This window comes from Chionomys nivalis, chromosome 13 (genome assembly GCF_950005125.1).
Source record: "Chionomys nivalis chromosome 13, mChiNiv1.1, whole genome shotgun sequence".
NCBI lineage: Eukaryota > Metazoa > Chordata > Mammalia > Rodentia > Cricetidae > Chionomys > Chionomys nivalis.
The window spans coordinates 26,855,708-26,877,457 of record NC_080098.1 but is presented as its reverse complement, the minus strand read 5'-3'; the positions used below and the strand labels follow the sequence as shown (position 1 = coordinate 26,877,457).

At 42.3% G+C, this 21,750-nt stretch overlaps 1 protein-coding gene across 1 annotated transcript in view; it reads right to left on the bottom strand.

The window, feature by feature from the left end:
* Positions 1-21,750, bottom strand: part of Il2ra (interleukin 2 receptor subunit alpha) — a 40,660-nt gene that overhangs the window by 9,830 nt on the left and 9,080 nt on the right. Inside the window, exons 2-3 of the mRNA XM_057787701.1 lie at positions 4,259-4,435; positions 2,695-2,805 (exon numbers count right to left, since the gene is read on the bottom strand). Of these exons, the coding sequence (XP_057643684.1) occupies positions 2,695-2,805; positions 4,259-4,435 (288 nt within the window). The remainder of the gene's footprint in view (positions 1-2,694; positions 2,806-4,258; positions 4,436-21,750) is intronic.

Here is a 21,750-nt window from a genome sequence, read left to right as displayed (position 1 = left end):
CTCGGCTGAGAGACAGTAAGGGGGCAGACCACTCTGTGTTTCCACAGAGTGAGGAGGCACAAATTTGAGCAGCAGTTGGCAATCACTCTAGGACTTTGCTGAGCTGACGAAGGATAAGGCTAACGTCTGGAGCAGGGGAGATGCTGAGAGAATCTCAGAGAAACGAATCATGGTCCTTAATTAAACTACATCTGAAGTGTGACCCACATTGGCCCTGTCAGGCTTTCTAAAGATCTCCTGTGCCCAACAACTTACACTCACTGGACTGAACCAGGCTTGGCTGAACTTTGGCCCCCGAGATCATGGGCTGTTCTGATTTAATCTGGAATTCCCCCACTCTGATCAGATGGAACTAGATAGACTGTCAAACTCTGGATCATGAAATTACTCGCAAGTTTGGAATCTGCCAGAGTTTCAAAATAATCTCCAACAAAACCACATACAAACCCTCTATCCCAGTAGGAAGCTGACTGTTCCTGACTACTTTGCACCTGGTATAACAGAATTAAAACTGTGTTTTGGTCTCAGAACAAAATATTATTTTAAGGCAAGAATCATCATAATTGACAGAACCTGTATGAATTTGATTTGTTTCTTTAGATGGAGACACAAAACGACGAGAATTCATGAAACACCCTTCAGCTAGAAACAGCTGGTTCTCTCTGTTGCTGGGGGTGAGGGGGGAAATCATACAGTTTGGGTTGGCTTTGAACTTCTGATCCTCCTGCTTCTGCTCCCCAAATGCCAGGATAACAGGCATGTACAACTGTGCCTGCTTCAGCTGATTGTCTCTTGAGTAATTGAAAGATTGACCTTTCAACAACTGTAGAGGTTGGCACCGGTTAGCAGGAAAGCAGAGCAAATATCAAATGCCTTTGGAAACACCATTTCAGGACAGAACTGGAAGAGGAAAGGGACTAAAACCATGACATTGCAATATTGCTTCTTGATTGTCCCTCCCCCCAGTATTGAATGCTGTGAGTAGTTTTTAAGTCATTAAAAATAATCTTTCAGAGCCAGGTGGTGACAGTGCATGCCTTTAATCCCAGCACTTGGGAGGCAGAGACAGGTGGATCTCGTTGAGTCTGAGGCCAGCCTAGTTTACAAAGCAAGTTCCAGGATAGCCATGACTGTTACACAGAGAAACCCTGTCTCAAAAAACAAAACAAAACAAAAAAACTAGGAAGCTAGAGGTCTTACTTTCACCCTATGATGTGACTTTAGCTAAATTGTTTAATTTCCCTGTGTCTCAGTTGATTGACTAGGCTACAGGATTCAAATGAGATTATACTTGGTATAATAAAGTTCTTTGTAAAGTTATAGCTTTATCATATGACATAAGGGTTCTTCATCTGGCCAACTGGTCCTTGCACATCTCAGTTAACCCTGGAGACTCTCTTCCTGACATCATGGTTTAATACACATATTATTTCCTTTGGGAAAGGAATGGGCAGACACAGTTCCCACTCATCTACACCTCATTAACTAGCAAATAATCGTCTGTGGCTATCATTTTATAACCCTGTTCTGTAAGAAGGAAATCGTTATCAATGATTTTGCTCAAAGCATATTATCTTGCACTTAAGAGAAAATAGGAGAAATTCTTGAGGTCAGAGACCATTGTGTAAACAGAGACTGAGCTTTTGTTTCCTGGCCACCCAGAGCTGAATAAACAAACAAAAACTATATTAATCACAACATTGTTTGGCCAATGGATCAGGAATATTCATAGCTAGCTCTTGCATCTTAAATTAACCCATTTCTATTAATCTATGCATTGTCATGAGGCTGTGGTTTACCAGTAATGTGCTGGCATCTTTCTCATTTGGCAGCTAGATGGCATCTCCCCTACTCTACCTATCTCTCTCTCTCTGTTCGGATTTCCCACCTTGCTTTACTCTGCTAAGCCATTGGCCAAAACAGCTTTATTCATCAACCAATAAAAGCAACACATAAACAGAAGCTCCACATTGTACACAATTTGTAAACAGAAGTTTCTGTCCTGTCTGGTCCTTCAGTCATTCAGTCCCAAAGAAATACACAGAGGCTTATATTAATTATAAACTGTTTTGCCTATTAGCTCAGGTTTATTACTAACTAGCTCTTACAACTTAAATTAACCCATAATTCTTGTTTATGTTTAGCCATATGTCTTATTACCTCCTCTCAGTGCAGCATTCTCATCTTGCTTCCTCCACATCTGGCCAGTGACTGCCTCTCTGCCTTTCCTCTTCCCAGAATTTTTCTAGTCTTGTTGCCCTGCCTATACTTCCTGCCTAGCTACTGACCAAACAGAGTTTTATTAAACAAATACAAGTGACAAATCTTTACAGTGTACAGGAACATTCTCCCACAGCATTTCTGTTTATTCCACTTGACACTTCTGCAGGCAGTGTCTAGCTCACAGTTATTCCTAGCACATGCTTTTGAACCAAACTGAGTCTGCAGTTAAATTCTTAGGCTCCCAAGTCATAGTCTATATCACCTTTAGAAAGAGTAACTTGAATGCTAAGCAGCGAGTCTGCCATCATTAGGCAATGTTGTCATCTGCATGTGTTCTGAGAGAAGGCGAATGGATTGCACTGCCTATGGCGAATAGTACTAACCTCTCCCCTTTGGCTCATCCTTCCCATGTAGCCAAGGGTCAGCTCCCAGGAGCCAGCTAGAGGATGCTTGTTGAGACCCATATCTTACCTGGAAGGTTCTCTTGATGCACAGACTGTGTTGATTTTGGCATTTCTGTGATTTGTTGCTCTTTCTGGTCTTCAGGTTTAGGTGTAACTTGGTTTCTTCTGTTGTTATTGGCTAGAGAATATGGGAGGAATGAGGCAAATAAGTTTGCAAATACTCCGAATAGAAAAAAGCTGTTTGTGTGTTCCTTCACTCCAGGACATCTTTCTAGGACCCAGGAATTAATAGCCCGGGGCTGGGTTTGCAGAGATGAGCAAACAAGCCCTCTCTGGGATGGGGCCAGCACACCTAGTCTAGCACTGATCTCTCCGTGGGCACACTCACATTCATGTGCATATTGACAACGGATTCAGTACTTTCCTAGAAGAAATGCAAGATTCTCCTACTGGAAAAATCCTTGTGTACATGTGAATTAAACATAATTAAAATAGGTCTTTTCATGTCACCAGGGCTGCCAGTGTTGTACACAGCAGTGGGAATGGTCTAACCCCACCACCCTCACTTAACTCCTTCACTCCCCTGCAGTGGGTCAAAGCTACTCTTAAGGCAATGGTAAGAAAATGTCAGTTAGGAAGAGAAGTTGCCGATGAGGAGGCATCAGAACCCCAGCTTAGGATAAGGAGAGATCTGTGGGAAAATGAGCTAACCAGGCATTTCAGTAGGGCCGCCATCTTTAAACGCTGTCCTCCTCACATGGTTTGACTCACTGACCCTCTCCATCCTCAGGGTTAAGAAATAAAGATGAATGACACAACAGATCAGTTATGGGACCCGCCTAGGTGTCTAACAATAGAAGAGTAATTAAAGCAAATGTGCTGTATATGGAATTTTTCTTTAATATATGTATACATACATGTATAAACCATACACACACATTTGAGTCAGGGTCTCACTCTGCAGTCCCACTTGGCCTGGAACTCACTATATAAACCAGGCTGGCTTCGAACTCACAGAGATTCACCTGTTTCTGACTGCTGAGTGCTGGGATTAAAGACATGTGCCACCCATCACCTGCATGATGGGAAATTTTCAGCCACGGAGAAGAAAATGGATGCAGCTAGAGAAAACTGCCCAAGGAAACCAAAAGTTTCTAATGGGAGGGGAATAGAAGAGAGAGTAGGGGATATCAGGTGGGGGCAGAATATGTTCATTCTATAGTGTGTACCTGTATGAAATAGTCTCACGTAATACACTACTATATACAATGGATATATTCAACAAAAGCAATATATATATATAAAACTTTTTCACAGTCTCACTCCCTAGAATGAAGAAGAAACTGAGTACAGAGACAGGCTGTGTGAAGGAGCATTCTAAACTCAAGAAAGAAAGAATAGAGACCAACAACAAAGTCATAGAATCTATCAGATTGACTCAGGCTTAGCAAGCCTTGTTCTTAGAATGAGTACTTAGATAATGATAAATGAGTGGATATCCTAGAAGCCTCTAAACTCAGTTATCCCACAGATTTGTTGACCATTATTTTATCTGTTAGTCCAAGTTCATGGAAGCTTGACTCTGTCTCCCGTTTTCCCCTTCCTATTGAGGTTACCAAAGGGACACTTACAGTTTCTTATGCACTGACAGTTGCTGCTCCAGGAGTTCTCTAAACAAACCATATAGACCAACTCCTTTGTTCTTCGGAAACCCCTCTTGCAGTCACAGTTAAGGATGGTGCCATTCTTGTAGGCGAGTGCTTTGAATGTGGCATGCATGACCTTAGGTGGGTCTTCCACACACATGTCTGCAAAGACAAGAAGGATGTTAGTGCAGGAGGTCCTAATAAGACAAGAGTTTGAGGGGCAGTGACTTGCTCACCAGTGTCTTCTTCTGTTTAAAGGATTGGCATGTATTCCACTTTCTCAGGAAAGGAACTGAGGCTCATACTGTGGTTCTTGTACTGACTGGTTTTTATGTCAACTTGACACTGGACAAAGTCATTTGAGAAGAGGGAACTCCAAGTGAGAAAATGCCTTTATAAGTTCAGGCCATATGCAGGCCTGTAGGACATTCTCTTAATTGGTGATTGATGGGGGAAGGCCCAGCCCCATTGTGTGTGTGATGCCACCCTGGACTGGTGGTCCTGGGTGTTATAAGTAAGCAGACTGAGCAAGCCATGAGGAGCAAGCCAGTGAGCAGCACCCTTCCATGGCCTCTACATCAGCTCCTGCCTCCAGGGTTCTGCCCTGTTCGAGTTCCTGCCCTGACTTCCTTCAGTGAAGGAAGGTTCCTCCACAAGTTGCTTTTGGTCATGGTGTTTCATCACAGCAATAGTAACCCTGACTGAGACAGTTCTTTAGAAATCTTTGTGTAGAGATGCTTCCGTTTGCAATGGGTGTTGGGTACTGCATGGATGTACAAATGATCTACGTGCTGAGTACAAGAGACCGTTGAATTCTTAGCTCCTAAATGTGCCATCTGGATCTCTCCCTCCAAGGCTTGGGAACATTGCAGAAAAGGGGAAAGAAACAAAGGAAGAGTGAGAGGGAGGAGTGGGGTGGTGTAGAACATTGTTTCCTGAGTATGACCTGGGTGTGCCCTCTTGAACTCCCAGCAACTGTCATTCCCTGCGCAAGATTGTGACTGTCAATATTTCATCATAAAGAGGGGAGGGGCTTGTGGGTTTCCACCCCCTTCCTGATTTATAGTTGGTTAACAATTGCTGGGCTATCATGAGGTCTGCCACTGAAGAATTATAGGCAACTGATGATTGCTGATAGAGGGAGAGTCATTTCCCTCAGTGATGTAGTCACTGGTACGTTGCTTATGAATCTATAAATAATCCAGTACCCATTTTCCTATAAGTAACTCTAATTAAACTCTGGTTCACCACAAAGAAAGACAAGAAGAAGAGCAATCAGTTGGGAAGCGGCAGGGGATCGGTGGAGCCACAGAGGCTGGTGGGTGTGTATATGAATATGATCAAAATACACTATATGCATGTGTGGACGAAGCACAATGAAAACCATTCTATGTGTATTTAATATATGCTAACAAAATTAAAAGGATAAATATTTGTGTCAGAGATGCTGTAGCACTGTTCACTCAAGTTGTTTCACAGTATAAAATATGCACTACAGAAGGAATAAGCAGAAATAAGTAGAGTTGGGGCTGGAGAGATGGCTCAGTGGTTAAGAGCATTGCCTGCTCTTCCAAAGGTCCTGAGTTCAATTCCCAGAAACCACATGGTGGCTCACAACCATCTGTAATGAGGTCTGGTGCCCTCTTCTGGCCTTCAGGCATACACACAGAAAGAATATTGTATACATAATAAATAAAAAAAAAAGAAATAAGTAGAGTTCTATTCTGAAGATACTTAACGCCTAGCAAATACAAAAGGCAAGGCAAGTCAAAGCTTCTAGACAGATTTGGTGTCCTAGCATGAACACCAGAAACAGGTCATGTTTTTGAGAGAAGTCCTCTTGTGTAGCCCAAACTGGCCTCAAATTCGTTATGTAGCTGAGAATAACCTTGAACTCCTATCATCCTGTTTCTACTCCTGAGTGCTGGGATTACAGGTGCATGTCACTACAGCTAGCTCACAACACCCAACTCTTGAAGAAAAAAAAAAGTGATTTCTAACCAGAAAATCACTCCATCGCAACAAGTTCTTCTGCAAAGAGATTTGGTGACCAGGACTATGCCACAGACAGCACAAGGGATGGAGTAACTGTAAGGGGAGAAAATGCGGGGAAAGCAGGAGATTGTCCTAGGAGGAGCCATCCATCCAGGGGAGCACGCTGAGGGCAACAGGAGATTGTCCTAGGAGGAGCCACTCCATCCAGGGGAGCACCTGCTTTCTCTACCAGATGGTTCTTTATCATGGTGGTTGGTTTGAGGTGTCAGTTTGAATGTTCTAATGGATGCCTAGAGAATTCAAAGCATAGCTCTGGGTGAATCTGTAAGCACATTACCAGAGAAGGTTGACTGTGAGTCGGCAAAGTAAAAGAGAAAAGACTGCCCTCGGCGACGGCACCCAACAGTCAGCCAGGAATGTGACAGGGACAGAAAGTAGAGGCAATGAAGTGTGTTCTATCACCCTTCCGGTTTCTCTCTCTCTCTCTCTCTCTCTCTCTCTCTCATATTTTGAATGAGAATGGCACCATGAGTTCATATATTGGAATGCTTGGTCCTCATTGGTGGAACTGTTTGGGAAGGATGAACCATGGATGGACGGCATCTTGGTGACAAGCACTTTACACATGAGCCATCTTGCCAGCCCATGTCTGGAACCCAAACACAAACATTTACTTACCGATCAAAGATGTTCCCTGCTCCAGACAGAATAAAGACAAGCAGATCAGCGTTCATCCATTGTGAAGCCACCAAACACCTAGTGTCTGAAAGCAGTCGGAGGAAAAGGTCACACGTATAGGTGGACAAAGTGATGAAGGATGACTGACTTTGCCACAGAAGCAAGGGGAGCCAGAGAATAACGGAGGAACTAGCACACTTGTATTGATGTTAAAGTAGGAAAAAAAAAGTTAAGGACAAAATTTCAAGCTACAGAGAAATGATACTAGTCAGAAATAGAAATCTACTGGGAACAATGAAGGATGTGAGTAAATAAATATGCATATGAAAATGCCATCTTTTTCACTGAAAGAAATGTTTGCAATAAAAATAATAACATTGTATGGTAGGTCTTTTATTTATCTTAATTATGTGTGTTGGGGCAGGAAAGGGCTCATGAGTGCAATGTCCTTAGAGACCAGAAGAGGGTGTCATGACTCTAGAGTCATGGGTGACTGTGAGCTGTACAATGTGGGTGCCAGGAACTGAACCCAGATCTTCTAGGAGAGCAGTATACATTCTTATTCACTGAGCCATCTTGCTGGTGCCTACATGGTAGATCTTACCACCTATGTAAATGTGAAACATGTGTCAACTGTAGAAAGAAGGTTGAGGTTAATGGGCCTTTAGCTTTTTAAGTTATTCCAGTATGTCTGAAACGGTACAATATTAACTAAATAGAGCATGGAAAATTAAGACTGCATGCGAATGCCCCAGGAAATGGGTCAAATAATAAAATATTACAGGGAGCATACATTAAAAAGGTAATCAAATAAATTAAACAGAATATTCCAATATGTATTGAATATGTATTGGAGTAGCTAAAATGAAGAATAAAGAAATAAGAATGCAAGTGGGGCAGCCAGGAAAGAGCAGGAAGGCAAATGTGAAGGTGGAGCCATTACAGTGGCTAAACACAAATGAACAAAGTTTCTAACGTAGAAAGTTTTCAGACTGCAACACACATCAGGACTCAGCTACATGCTGTCCATGCAGGAACATTCTTAAATACAAAACCCACAATAAACTGAGGATAAAAGAGCAGAAAAATATATGCAGGGATTAGCATAAGGAGGCTGTTACTACCAGAAAGTAGTCTCGTGAGAAAAGGCATTGCTCACAGCTGGAATGCCTCTCTCCATGAAAGTACCAAGAGTTCTACACAAGGGCATTTGTAAGTCAGCAGACATGACAATCTCTATCCAGTCATTTGAGTATATGGACTCAATTAGACAAAAATCTACCATCAACTGAATTTACACATCAAAACCATAAAATATTCATGAAAAAAATTCACCCAAGCCTCCAAGAAGACCAGATTCAAAAACTGTCACATTGTTGAGATAGATTTCAGGAAAAGAAATAGAGTTTCTCTATTTAAAAGTAAATTATAAGTTGGAAGATTAATTTCTTTTTCCCTTTCGATTTTTGGAGACAGAGTTTCTCTGTGTACTCCTTCCTGGCTGTCTTGGAACTCTCTCTGTAGATCAGGCTGGCCTCAAACTTAGAGATCCACCTGCCTCTGCCTCCCAAGTGCCGGGATTAAAGGCGTGTGCCACCACCACCTGGCTTAGAAGGTTGACTTTTACAGACATGAGTCGGTCTATCTTCAACTCAATGTAATTACAATCCAAACAGCCAATGTATATTTTATTAAAATTGATAAGTTGTCTTTTGAACTTCCTTGGAAGTGTCTAAGACAGTGCTAAAATAAAGTTTATGTTTGGAGACTTTTACCTTCTGTTACCCAGACCATCAGTAAAACTAGTTATCGAGACAGAAGCTACTGGGGCTGGAGAGATGGCTCAGAGGTTAAGAGCACTGGTTTAAGCTATTTAAAACAGGGCTGGAGAGATGGCTCAGCTATTAAGATCTGGTATTCTTGCAGAGGATTCAGATTTGGTTTCCAGGACGCACACTGTGGTTCACAACTCTTTGAATCTCCATTCCTGAAGATATGATGCTGCTTTCTGAACTTGTGATTATCAGACCTGGATATGGTGCACACATATTAATGTAGGCAAAATACTCATCAACATAAAATAAGTCTAAAAATGTTAATGAAAATATTTCAAATAAAATTTATTATAAACCTGCACTATGGTCTAGCAATTCCACCCCAAAGTATTTGTCTAAGAGCAGTGAAGTAAAGTGCACATAGGGAGATTTTACAATGACCTCCAGCAGCCTGATTTCTAGCCAATCCAAGGAGGGTTATGGTGGTAAATACCTATAATCCCAGATCTCAAGAAGCTACAGCAGGAGAATTATGAGTTTGATGCCAGGTTGGGCTACTTAGAGAAACCTTAGCTACAGCAGGAGAATTATGAGTTTGATGCCAGCTTGGGCTACTTAGAGAGACCTTATCTCCAAAACAACAAAACCAGCTCAATAACTTATATACCTATCACTGTGAGAATAGAGTATAAATTTTTTAAAAATGCTCAAACATTCAAAGGAATGAATTAATACCACACTCAACATAGTTAAATAAAAAAATGTTGAACCAAAAAATTAGACATACTGTATGATTCCACGTATATGAAATTAAAAAGAGAGACATAGACAGAGAGACAGAGAAAGATAGGGTTTAAACACAGAGGAATTAGGCTAGTGGTTTCTTGTGGTGGGCAGGGATTAACTCAAAGGAGACAGTAAAATGAGCTTGGTGTTGAGTTTTTTGCGCAGTTGTCAAACTCATCAAGTTACTTCAGATCTGTGCCACAGCTTCTCTCGAAACAGTCTTTCTTACATACCACACACACACACACACACACACACACACACACACACAAATAATTGTGATCATCATGGTAAGTAAAATAAAATAGGCCCTGCAGGTTTGGGGTCTGGAGAGATGGGTCAGCTGCTGCTCTTGATTGTGCTCCATGATCATTAGGACCAGGGTTTGGACCCCAGCACCCATGCATCCAGCCAGGTGTTCCTGTAAATACCTTCAACACCAGCCCCGAGGGGTCGTTCAGGAGGACAGCCCGGGTTAACTAGTTTCCAGACTAGCTGAGAAAGCATGAGGCCTAGGTTCAGGGAGAGCTCTGCCTCAAAGGAATAGGTGGAGAGTGACAGGGGGTGCTTAGTAGCATCTTATGGATTTAATAATACTCAGGCATATGCTTCTCTACACACAAATGTGCATACATCCATATAGGCACTGATACACATATTAAATAAGTAATAAATAAAATCCTTTAAAAATAATTTTTCTATAATTTCACTGAAACAAAATTATTGAACTTAGCAACTTTTGAATTCATCAACACAAATAGTCAAGGATTAATTTTATGCATAATTGAAATCTGGTAACAAACCACAAGCTAAGGAACCTTTCAAACAAAAAATTTGAAAAGGGGCCAGATAGTTTATCTTTGGGATAACTTTGCACCCCTTGGCATTCTTCAGTACAAGATGGTGTTTTTCTACACAAGGTCATGGAAATTTCCACAGTTTGGTGGACTAGTCCAGTGTCCAAGGAGGTCATGTGGGGACAGGGAGAAAGTTCTAGAACTCTGTACTCTCACAGATTTTCCTTTCCTAAAAGAATCTTTCCCAGTTTTGCTTGTAATTCTCTCCCCTGAAAGGCCTTGCCAAATGTGTTCCAAAAATTATCCAAAGACCTTGAGGCAGAAGGGTCCATGGGAAAGGCAGTCCTGGAGAGGTTTGTTCCTTTTGATCCCATAGGAGTAAATCTGGGTTATTCTTAGCTCTTCTCACTCTGGTGTCATAAAAGAAACAGCACAACAGCCAAAAAAGAATAAAAATAATTAGTCTAGAAGGTTCTCAGAGAGGTCATGAAGGAGAATTACATGTACACAGCTCAGAGAAGTCAGAGAAGGAATCCTACACACTTCATATTACCAGTGTCTCTCTGTCTCTGTCTCTCTCTCTCTGTCTCTCTCTCTCTGTCTCTCTGTCTCTCTCTGTCTCTCTGTCTGTCTCTCTCTCTCTTTGTAGCTGATGAACTGATGTCTTAGTCCTTTCTGTGAATTGTGGAAGAGCCTGAGAAAAAGCCTAAGTTCTTGATTCCAGATTCAGAGGTCTTCCTTCCATGTCAGAGATATGTAATCTCCAGGAGACAGGATGCTCTCTGCCCCGTTAAAGGCTTGCAGGCAGATATCGCGGCTAACTATATGCGTACTAGGCAGTGTTTATTGATGTTGTGGTTCAGTTCAGATCATTATCTACAAAGTCAGAGAACGCAGGCCCCCCCCACTTGTTTTTTTTAGTGTAATAACAGCTCTAATTTCTGACCTCTGCGTTGTGTGTATTACCTCTAATGCGCTGTGCAGCCGCAAAAGGGAGATATTCTCATCTGCTTCTCACAGCTAGAGACTGAGGTCCCAAGAGGTCAAGTTACCCAAACCACATTCTCGTAGCGGTGGGAGAATGCCAGAAGTCTAAGGGGTGCCTTTATTTTTATCTTTGAGAAAAACAAAAATCTCCCTTTTACCTTTAGGAAATTATTTCAAGTAGAAAACTCAAATGTGGTAGGACAGAAGAATGAGAAAGAGGACAGAGTATGAATCTCTAAATCTTGAAGCAAAATGTTAGGAATAAACAAAGCACCCCGTTTCCCTTCTGATCCATTTCTCTTTGTGACTGTTACCATCTGAGCTAAATCCACATGTCTTTGACTTTCACATCACTCGGCTCCCACGAGTCACAACACTCGTGCCCTCATAAGCCCACTCCATTGATTCTCAAAACCCGCATAAGGCCCAGCAACTGCCCTCCTCTGCGGCAATAGCCACCTCCCACCTCCTCGCTGCCCCACTTCTCTCTACGCTTTCAAAATACTTTTAAAACACTTTCAAAACAAGGGAAAGACTAGAAGTGAAGCCCAACATGTGACTCAGCTTTGTTGTTTATCTCTAGATGCAATACCACTACAAAGCCTCTCTCTGCTCTCTTTGACCCAGGACGTTTTTTTTTTTTAACCTAACATATGCTAAGTTCTTGGCAAGGAATGTTGACTTTGTCCTTGTTTTACTTTGACCATCCAGTTACCAATCAAACAGTAGAGGGCAGCTTCCTCTGGACCATCAATTAGTCATGTGGCCAAAGTGGCTTCTCAAACACCCTGAGACAGTGCCTTTTGCCACAGGGTTTTGTCTTTCTGGGCTTTTGACATGGAGCCCGTTGGGGAGAATCCTGGGCCCTGCCTCAAAGCCTGGCAAAGGAATGAGGTTACCTTTGACTAGTGGTCAGAGTAGACAAAACAAGCCATCCTGGTGGAAGGGTTGCAAAACGCAGTGTATTATTTTCTTTCTTGCTATAACAGAATACTCAACAAAAGCAACTTAAGGAAGGAAGGATTTTACTTAGACTCATAGTTTGAGAGTGCAGTCCGTCGTGGCAGTTAGACATGGCAACAGGAGTTTGAATCAGCTGACCATGTGGTACCCATAACCAGGAAGCAGAGAGTGATGGATGCTAGTGAGTGATCAGCTAACTCTCTTCCAAATACAGACCAGGACTTCTGCCCTAGAAATGAGACCTCCCACTTTTAGGTGGTCCTCTTATTAACCTGACCTGGAAAGATGTGTGCGTGCGTGCACACACACATTCACATGCCCTGGGATTTGTTTTCATGGTGATTCTAAGTCCCATCAAGCTGACAATGAGACTAGACATTGCCAATGCATTGCTGTGTTCAGTAGAATGCAGGGAGACTCCCATGATGGAATATTACTCAGAAGGGACAGAAAAATATTTTATTATTATTTCATCTGTAAAATCCTTACAAGTCATACTGGCTGCTCAGATTACTTCTCAATGTTTTGTTGATTTTGTTTGTTTGATTTTTCGAGATAGGGTTTCTTTGTGTTGTCCTAGCTCTCCTAGAACTCACTCTGTAGATCTGGCTGGCTTAGCGCACACAGAGATTCGCCTGCCTCTGCCTCCTGAGTGCTGGGATTAAAGGCATGTGCTGCCACTGCCTGGTGAAAATTTTATTTATTTATTTATTATTCATTTGTTTGTTTATTGTTCTTTGCCTTCACATATGGAGTCAGATCCCCTGGAAGTAGAGTTATAAACGGTTGTGAGCCACCATCCATGTGGGTGCTGGGAACTGAAATGGGTCCTCTGGAAGAGCATCTGGCGCTTTTTAATTACTGTCATTTCTCCAGCCAAACAATTTCTCTCTCTCTCTCTCTCTCTCTCTCTCTCTCTCTCTCTCTCTCTTCCTTTCTCCCTCCCCCTCTCTCCCCTCCTCCTTCCCCTCTCTCTCTTTCTCTCTCTGTCTGTCTCTCATCTCTTTCTCTATCTCTCTTTCTCTCTCTGTCTCTCTGTCTCTCTCTCTGTCTCTCTATCTCTTTTTCTCCCTCTCTGGCTTTTTAAGACAAGGTTTCTCTGTGTAGCCTTTGCTATCCTGGAAGTTCCTCTATAGACCAGATTGGTCTCTAACTCATAGAGATCCACCTGCCTCTGCCTCCTGAGTGCTGGGACTAAAGACATGCACCATCACCACCTGGCTGCCAAAGATATCTTATGGGATAAAAGATTTATTTTAGCTTCCAGTTCCTGGTTATTACAGTTCATGATTCTGGGAAAGTCACACAGCAGAGGCTTGAACCAGCTAAAAACATAACAGTATTGTCAGAGATTTTTTTTTAATTAAGAAGTTGTAATAGTTTTGAACCTGTTTATATTGGTTCATTTTTCTGCTACTATAATTAAATGCCCAAGACTGAGTAAATTATGAAGTATAGAAGTTTATTTGGCCTATAGTCCTAGAGGCTGGGCAGTCTAAGGCTTAGGCATAGACTCCAAGAGATAGCATGAGCATTTGCTAGGCATCTGGTGAGAAGTTTGCTGTTACGTCATTAAAAGGCAGAAGGTATCACATGAGTGGTGACTTGACTATCTCCTCTTCTTGTAAAGCCACTAATGCCACCATGGGTCCATGATCTCCTATATGACAATCACCTCCCGAATACCATCAGCAGAGAGAAGGAAGGTGGCACATCCCACTGACAGTTCCAATATCCAGAGCTCAACCTGGACTATAGGAGGATTTCTGGCCTTTAGATAAAGCCAGCATTTCTTAGTAATTTGTGAAACAGTTTCCCCTCTGCCAAAAGAAGGCACTTCCTTTATAAGCAGAGACAGCAGAAGAGGATTTGTAGGAGGTGGAGGGTAAGTCAGTGACTGTCGCCCATGCCCGCCCTCACTCACCTCAGCACCAATTGCTTTGATTTACCATGTTCTCCACGCTCAGAGGTTCTGAGACATTTAGAGGATTAGCCATGACTAGGACATTTTCCACTCCCGCAGGCACATGGACAGTTTCAGCCGGTGAGAATAGCGTGCCGGGGGTGCCTATAGCCGCAGGTGCTGGGGTTTGCAGATGCAGCTCAGTGGGGTGAATACAGCCTTGCAGTGCTCATTGGCAAGGAGTCCAGAGCTAAGTATCTGTACTGTACCATCTGGTTTGACCTGTTTGACTAGAAGACAAGGTCCACCCCCAACACCACACACACACACACACACACACACACACAACTCTGGTGATATCTGAAACCAAAAGTTGGGGAAAGAAGCATTTCCATTATCTATGCAAGAAAGAAGCTTCAGCTTGCTTAGTTTTGCTTGCTTTGAGTTTGTCTTTGTTTTCCCTCAATATTTTTCTCACTCCTTTATCTATTATATTTATCATTCAACTTGGATTTTTCTATTTCTTGTTTTTATTCCTTTTTTATATAATTCTGCTTTCATTGTTGTACATCTTTTCTAGGTGTTTGATATTAGCTCTTCACTTTCTTATGGCCATTGGTGTTGTAGATGTTATTTTAATAAGTTTTTGTTATATTTGCTTCTGAGCCAATGATGTTACTATTGGTGCTGGAGATCAAGCCCAACATTGGAACACATAGGGTAGGAGGCGAGATATACTCCTATCTCAGATGAGAGAAATTACAACCTATTCCCTCCATTGCTTAGTCCTGCTCAAACGTAGGCGATATCTGACCATGACTAATGGAGACAAAAGTCCCAAGATGCAGAGGTGTGGGGTTGGGATCAGGGCTGAAGACTCAACACTGAATGTAAAAAGGGAGAAGTAGCACATCTCACTCACTGCACACAGGAGAAGCACTGCTACACAAATCACTTTTATATTCCTCCAAGTGGCACAGTGCTGACTCTATAGCACTGACTGGAGATAATGCATCTCGTATACTGCACTGCCTATTCCACAGCTCCTGAACCACCAGAGCAACCCCACTTGTGGGGATACCACAGTAAAAGCAGGTCCTTCAGCACTCAGCCAATCGGAAGCTACCAAATGCAGCCCAGAAAATCACAAGAGTAACCTCAATTACTAGAATTAAACCCAACACTCACTATACAATAAACGGATATACCAAGGATCACTGTCAAGAGAAGGCTCCAAGAAGGTCTTGCTAATTGTCAGTAAGCTTGACTTGTGTAGCTGTGTGCCCAATGCATAGGAAATGTGCATTCTCTTTACCACACCTGGGACCTTCACAAAAACTGAACTCTTACTAGGCATCAGAGGTGGTTTCTACAAGTATCAAAGAGCAAGTATCACACAGATTCATTTTCTAACCACGGTGTAATGAAAGTAGAAGTTAAGAACAGAAAGCAAAACCACAAACAACAATACAACTTAACACATTTTGAAAAGGAAGCTTAAAGTTCCAAATAAATTCGTGGATCAAAAGCAAACTCACAACTCACGCTGTAAAACACTCTGCACAGAATGGCAAGGAACACGAAAAGCATAAAATCCTGCAGAACTCAACCAGCACCGTACCTACAGGAAGGCTTACAACCCCAAAGGAAAATGCATGCTTAATTAAAGAGCAAGCCTTGTCCAAGTAAATATTTATTGAAGGAAGTTAAAAACACTAGAGTTTAATAGAGTTAAAGAAAGGAGATAAAAGATACAAAGACAAAAAAAAGAAAAAGATACAAAGACTACAAGAAGAATTGATCAAAGAGAAAAAAAAACAAAAAGAATATCAGGCAAATTAAAAGCCGTTCATTTAAATAGATTCTGAAAATAGCCAGGACTAGAAGGAGCAAGCACAACAGAACAACAATATGAAGAAAAGGGAGATGTAGCTATTAATCTACCAAAAACTCAAAAGAAAGCAGAATGGTGAGTTCAAGTACAGCCTGAAGTACATGGCAAGCCCTTGTCTTAGAAAGAGAGAAAGAAAGAAATTGAAGGAAGAGTAGAAGTATAATTAATAAAGATATCAATCAGTTAAAAAAGTCAACTCAGGAACAAGAAGTACCAGATGTTTAGTGTAAACTGTTTCAGAGGGTATCTTAGTTACTTTTCTATTACTGTGAAATGACATCAGGACCACCAAGGCAGCTTACAAAGAAAACATTTGATTTGGCTTATGGTTTGGAGAGTTAGAATTCATGATGGCAGAACAAAAGAACAGCTAAGAGCTCACATCTTGGTCCACACCCATGGGGAAGAGAGAGAGACAGAGACAGAGACACACAGAGAGGGAGAGGCAGGGACAAAGGGAAAGAGAGAGAGAGAGAGAGAGAGAGAGAGAGAGAGAGAGAGAGAGAGAGAATGAACACAGGCTATTACAGGAGTCTTTAGAAATCTCAAAGCTCACCCCCTGCCCCTGTTGTATACCTCCTCCAACAAGGACATCCCTCCTAATCCTGCCCCAAACAATTCCATCAACGGAGGACCAACTATTCAAATATTTAAGCCTATGGGGGCCATTCTCATTCAGATCACCACGGATGGTTAATGATTCTTTTCAATGCTTTTTACATGGCTATTTTAGTCTTTCTATTAAACCTGGAACACACTGCAGAGAAAATGATCATAGGAAAGTCTCACTTATATAAACAGATGTCAGAATATTATGATATTCGTACTCAGCTTTAGCCATGTATGATAAAAACTAATATTCTGATTGATTAGAATTTATCTCTGTAATGATGGATGGTAGTGGAAAAACTCTTGATTAATTCACAACTTTGTTTGAAGGTGGAAATCTGTATGGTCATGTCAATAGTACAGAAAGAAAGAATCTAAAGATCATAATATTCATGAAAGCCAGTTATGGTGACATATTCCTTCACTCCCAGTACTTGGAAGGCAGAGGCAAGTAGGTCTCTGTGAGTTCTAGACAACCCTGGTCTCCATACTGAGTTCCAGGACAGCTAGGTACTGCATAGTGAGACCCTGTATACACACACACACACACACACACACATGATTAGAAGAAAAATCTCTTAAGGCAGTCATTACTAAAAGGAAGTTTTGTCTGTTTTTTGTTTGTTTGGTTTTTGGTTTTTCAAGACAGGGTTTCATTGTATAGCTTTGGAGCTTGTCCTGGAACTTGCTCTGTAAACCAGGTTGGCCTCAAACTCACAGAGATTTGTCTGCCTCTGCCTCCCAAGTGCTGCTGGGATTAAAGACCTGTGCCACTACCACCTGGCTTGTTTTTCTGTTTTTAGAGACAAAGTTTTGCTTTTTGTTTTTTTTTCTGTGTAGCCCTAGCTGTCCTGGAACTCCTTTTGTAGACCAGACTGGCCTTGAACTCACAGAGATCCACCTGCCTCTGCCTCCTGAGTGCTGGGCTTAAAGGCATGCACCACCATGCCAGGCTCAAGATGTTTCTAAAAACTAAAGTGAAGACCCTGAAAATAAACAATAAGCAATGTTTGTATGGTGGCATCTCCCTGGAAATTAGTCTGGCTCCTCTGTGAGTCCTGTGTTATTTGACCCTGTTTTTGAGGTCAGCTCTCTCAGGTTGCATCAAAGAGGCAGTTTCCACAAGATAGGAATGAGCAGCTCACCAGTAAGACCCCTTTGGAGAAATCCTTGTGCCTTCATTGGCAGTAATTACACAAAAGTAAACAGTAGATCTAGAAGAACTAAGAATTTGCTCTTAGAAAGAAACAGAAGCAAGCAGTTGAAAGTGTCCTCTGTCACACATCGCTCTCTCTAAATTGTCAGGTCTGAGGATTTATAACGCTTCAGCCTTGGAGTGGTTGGGCCTGGATTGTTCTCACTCTTCAGTCTCCTCACTGAAAACAAGCTTCAGTACTTGAAAGAGTTAACCACAAATTTACCACAGAATGTCAACTTGATTTAAATTAACGTGTTATCAGATTTAAAGAAGAAGAGGAGGAGGAGGAAAAGAAGAAAACAGGTGGGGAAGAAACATCCCTGCTCTTTCTCTGAAAACTAAAGAGTTTTCCCCTCAAATCTTGGAAACTGCTTTCTTGGGAAAGAGGCATATTTTTAGCAGAGATGTACTAAATTGGTAAATCTCACCCACAGCCTTCTGGAAAGAGACAGAACCTTCCGAGAAGTTAAATTGTGTTGATGAGGAGATTTTTCAAATGGATATCTGTGGGATTTCCCCTGATTTGTAGGCCCAGTGCTTGTGAGGTCATGTGATCATCATGTGTCCATGGCCAGCCTATCTCTATGGTGAGTTCTAGCTCAGTCAGGAATACATAGCAAGACCCTGTCTCAAATAAATAATAAATAAAAAAAGAGAGATAAACAAACAATAAAATAAATAAATAAATAACCAGAAAAGTAAATATGGTGTAGGATAGCAATTTAGGATTAGAAGAGAAACAGAAAACAAAACAAAAAGTCATGGAAAATAAGAGGCACCAAGAATAACTATGCTAAGCATTGCCAAGGCCATAGTATAAGAATATATATTATGCTGTATATTATAATATGAATCTGTATTGAAACATGAAACCAAGGCTGGGCGATGGTTCTGTGAGTTTGCTGCACAAGTGTGAGGGCCTGAGGGCATTTCCCCAGCATCCCATAGACTCTGGTATGGCTGTGCACTTTCAAATCCCCATACTAGAGAACCGACAAGGTGGAGACAGGCACACCCCCTGAGCTCAGCGGCTAGACAGCCTAGCTACCAACAGCTGCAATTGTATCCTCTAAGGAGGAGGACGGCAGTCAGATGCCTCTGGAGCCTGGACAACAGTTCCTCAGCCTTAATAGCTAAAAATTGCCTCAGAGAAGCAGAACCCGAGGAAGCAGTGAGAAAGGGGACGTAATGGATTGGCTGGTCCCAGACAGGGAAACCTAAGTGGAAAACTGAACATCAAGAGCCCTCAGGGTGTGCCTCCCGTCAGGGGTACTAATGGGATCTCTGAGGACATGGCCCTTTTATTCTAAAAAGACTCTTAAGAAGCTTGTTTTCTTTTTCTTTAAATGAGGAGTTTTCTCTTTACAAAGGTTCTTTTTGCTCTAAATTAGGCTCTGAACAGACGTGTCACTACCACAAGGGCAGGAAGCAGATGTTCAGCTGAGTGACAAGCTTGGCGGGGAAAGCCACCACAGCCTGCCCACTGTCAGCAAGTGTCAAGCATGCAACCCGGTGTCAAGCCACTGGCCCCAAAACTCCCTGGAAACTCTCAAGGTGCTGGGCAGGAAGAGGTTGACGTCACCGTAGATGTTGGGGGGACTTTAAACAAAACTTTTAGAAATGTTTCGCTTGCCATTACCCAGTAACATGATAAACTGACCTTTCCCTGAGGACATGAGCCAGTTTGATTTGGGGACTAATTTCATTTACATGTATGTATCATATGTTTGTATGTATTCATTTATTATTGTTATAGTTTATAAATACATCTTAAAAGAAGCTGCTTCTCTGCTTTATGAAGTAATGTTAGCACAGCTCAGTGGTAAAGTGTTTGTTAGGCATGAATGAAGGCCTGGGTTTAATCCTCAGCATCACACAAAACAATAAAAACAAAAGCCTAAACTGATGATATACTTTGCCATCCCGGAGCTCGGGAGATGCTGAGGAAGGAAGGGAATGAGTTTAAGGTCAGCTTAGACTGTGTAGAAAGTTCGAGATCAGTCTGAGTTAGAATCCCTGTCTCTAAAAACAAAAGCTAAAGATATGCTCAGCAGTAGAGTGTTTAAGCCATAGTTTAGCCTGTTTAAGGTCCTGGGATAGATTCTTAACACAACAAAAGGGGAAAGGGAAGGAAGGGAAGGGAAGGGAAGGGAAGGGAAGGGAAGGGAAGGGAAGGGAAGGGAAGGGAAGGGAAGGGAAGGGAAGGGAAGCTCACTAACAGTAAGAACTGGGTTAATGAGGTTCCTTCCCTTCCTCCCTCTCTCCTTCCCTTTTCTCATTCCTTCCTGGAAAAGGTCATAGGTGTTGAGGACTGGAGGAAACTCCATACATACTCAGACGTGTGGCAGTTGACCTGTAGATGGTGCCTGGAAGATCTTTGAGGCCGTGGAAATAATCTTGTTCCTACAGGATTAGGACTCCACATATATCCTACCTGAGATGTTCCTGCAAGGAATCTCTTGAGCCAGACAAAGAGCACAACCTCTGTCCACACTGTTTTAAGTTCCAAATGCAAAGTATCGGATCCTAATAATTCCAGCAATCTATGCTGACAAAACCTTGCTCTGGGCCCTTCTTTTTGCTCCAAATGTTTGTGTAATGGGAGAGAGTTACTGGCTTCTGGTGTGCTGGTCTCAAGGGAGTAATGGCCTATGTGAACATCATCTCTGTGTTTGTACTTGCATCTCAGTCCTTGGAGGCTGAGAGGTGGGTTTTACTCACCTCTGACTTTGTGACTCATACAGTAGGTGCTCAATACATGGTGAATGAATTAGTGAGTAAATGACTGGACCAAGCCATAGACACAGAAATAATCAGAAGCCCAGCCCCACACACAGGATGGCCCTTGTCACTGTTTGTTCCTCCGGTCACATCTACCTGAACAGCAGCTTCTCCGTCTACCCTGAGAGGCACGTACCCATCTTTGTCTTTTGTTTTTTTATTACTGGGAGCACAAAAGAAAGCCAGTTTCTGAAGGAGGTATCTATTTTGGTCCCAAACAGAAAACAGTGGGTGACTTTGTGGGCAGAGATGGCAATTCCTGAACAAGGTGTGGTGACTCACGACCAGAGCTGCTCAGAATTTCCTCCGTTCTGTGGGCTTCCGAGGCAGACGCGGCTACAGCGTTTTCTGTGAAGCTCAGTCAGATGCAAGGAAAGCACCCCAGGCTGCTCTGTTAAGGCAGCAAAAGGAAAACAGGTAGAAAAAGCTGCAAAGGAAACAGCAGGATCCAGAGAGCATGGGTTCTAAGGACCAGATGGGTCCTGAAGAGCTCCTACCAGACTGATGTAGCGAGTGGTATGTGGTTGTAATCCAAGCACCTGGAAGTGGAGGCAGAGGGATCAAGATTTTGAGGTCAAATCTAATGATGTCATGAATTTCTAAGCCAGCCTGGGCTACGTAAGACTGCATTTCAGAAAGAAAAAAAAAAAGAGAGACTGAGGCTGTGCTGGGCAGTAAAGGGCTGTGAAAACATGAGGGTCTGGTTGGGAGCCCTACGCCCCACGGGAAAATCTGAGTGTGGTGATGGTGATGTCAGCATGTAGCCCCAGTGGCGGGGCTGTGGGAGACAGGAGGATCCCTGGGGCTTTCTCACCAAATGGTCTAGCTGAGCATGTCAGGCTCAGTGAGAGACCCTGTCTCAAAAATAAATAAAATAAAAATGAAAAGAAATAAGATGGAGAGATAAAAGAAGATAGAATGTTGACCTCTAATCTCCACACACGTGTATATACATGCACGTGTATACACACACACACACATACACTCACGCACACAACAAAATGCAAGAGATCCAACAGGCAGGCCATTCTGCTAGACTGTGGAACTGCTCTGTAAGGCAGGTGGTAGGCAGAGGTGCTACAAACTCAAATTCTAGAACCGTTCTAGTTGG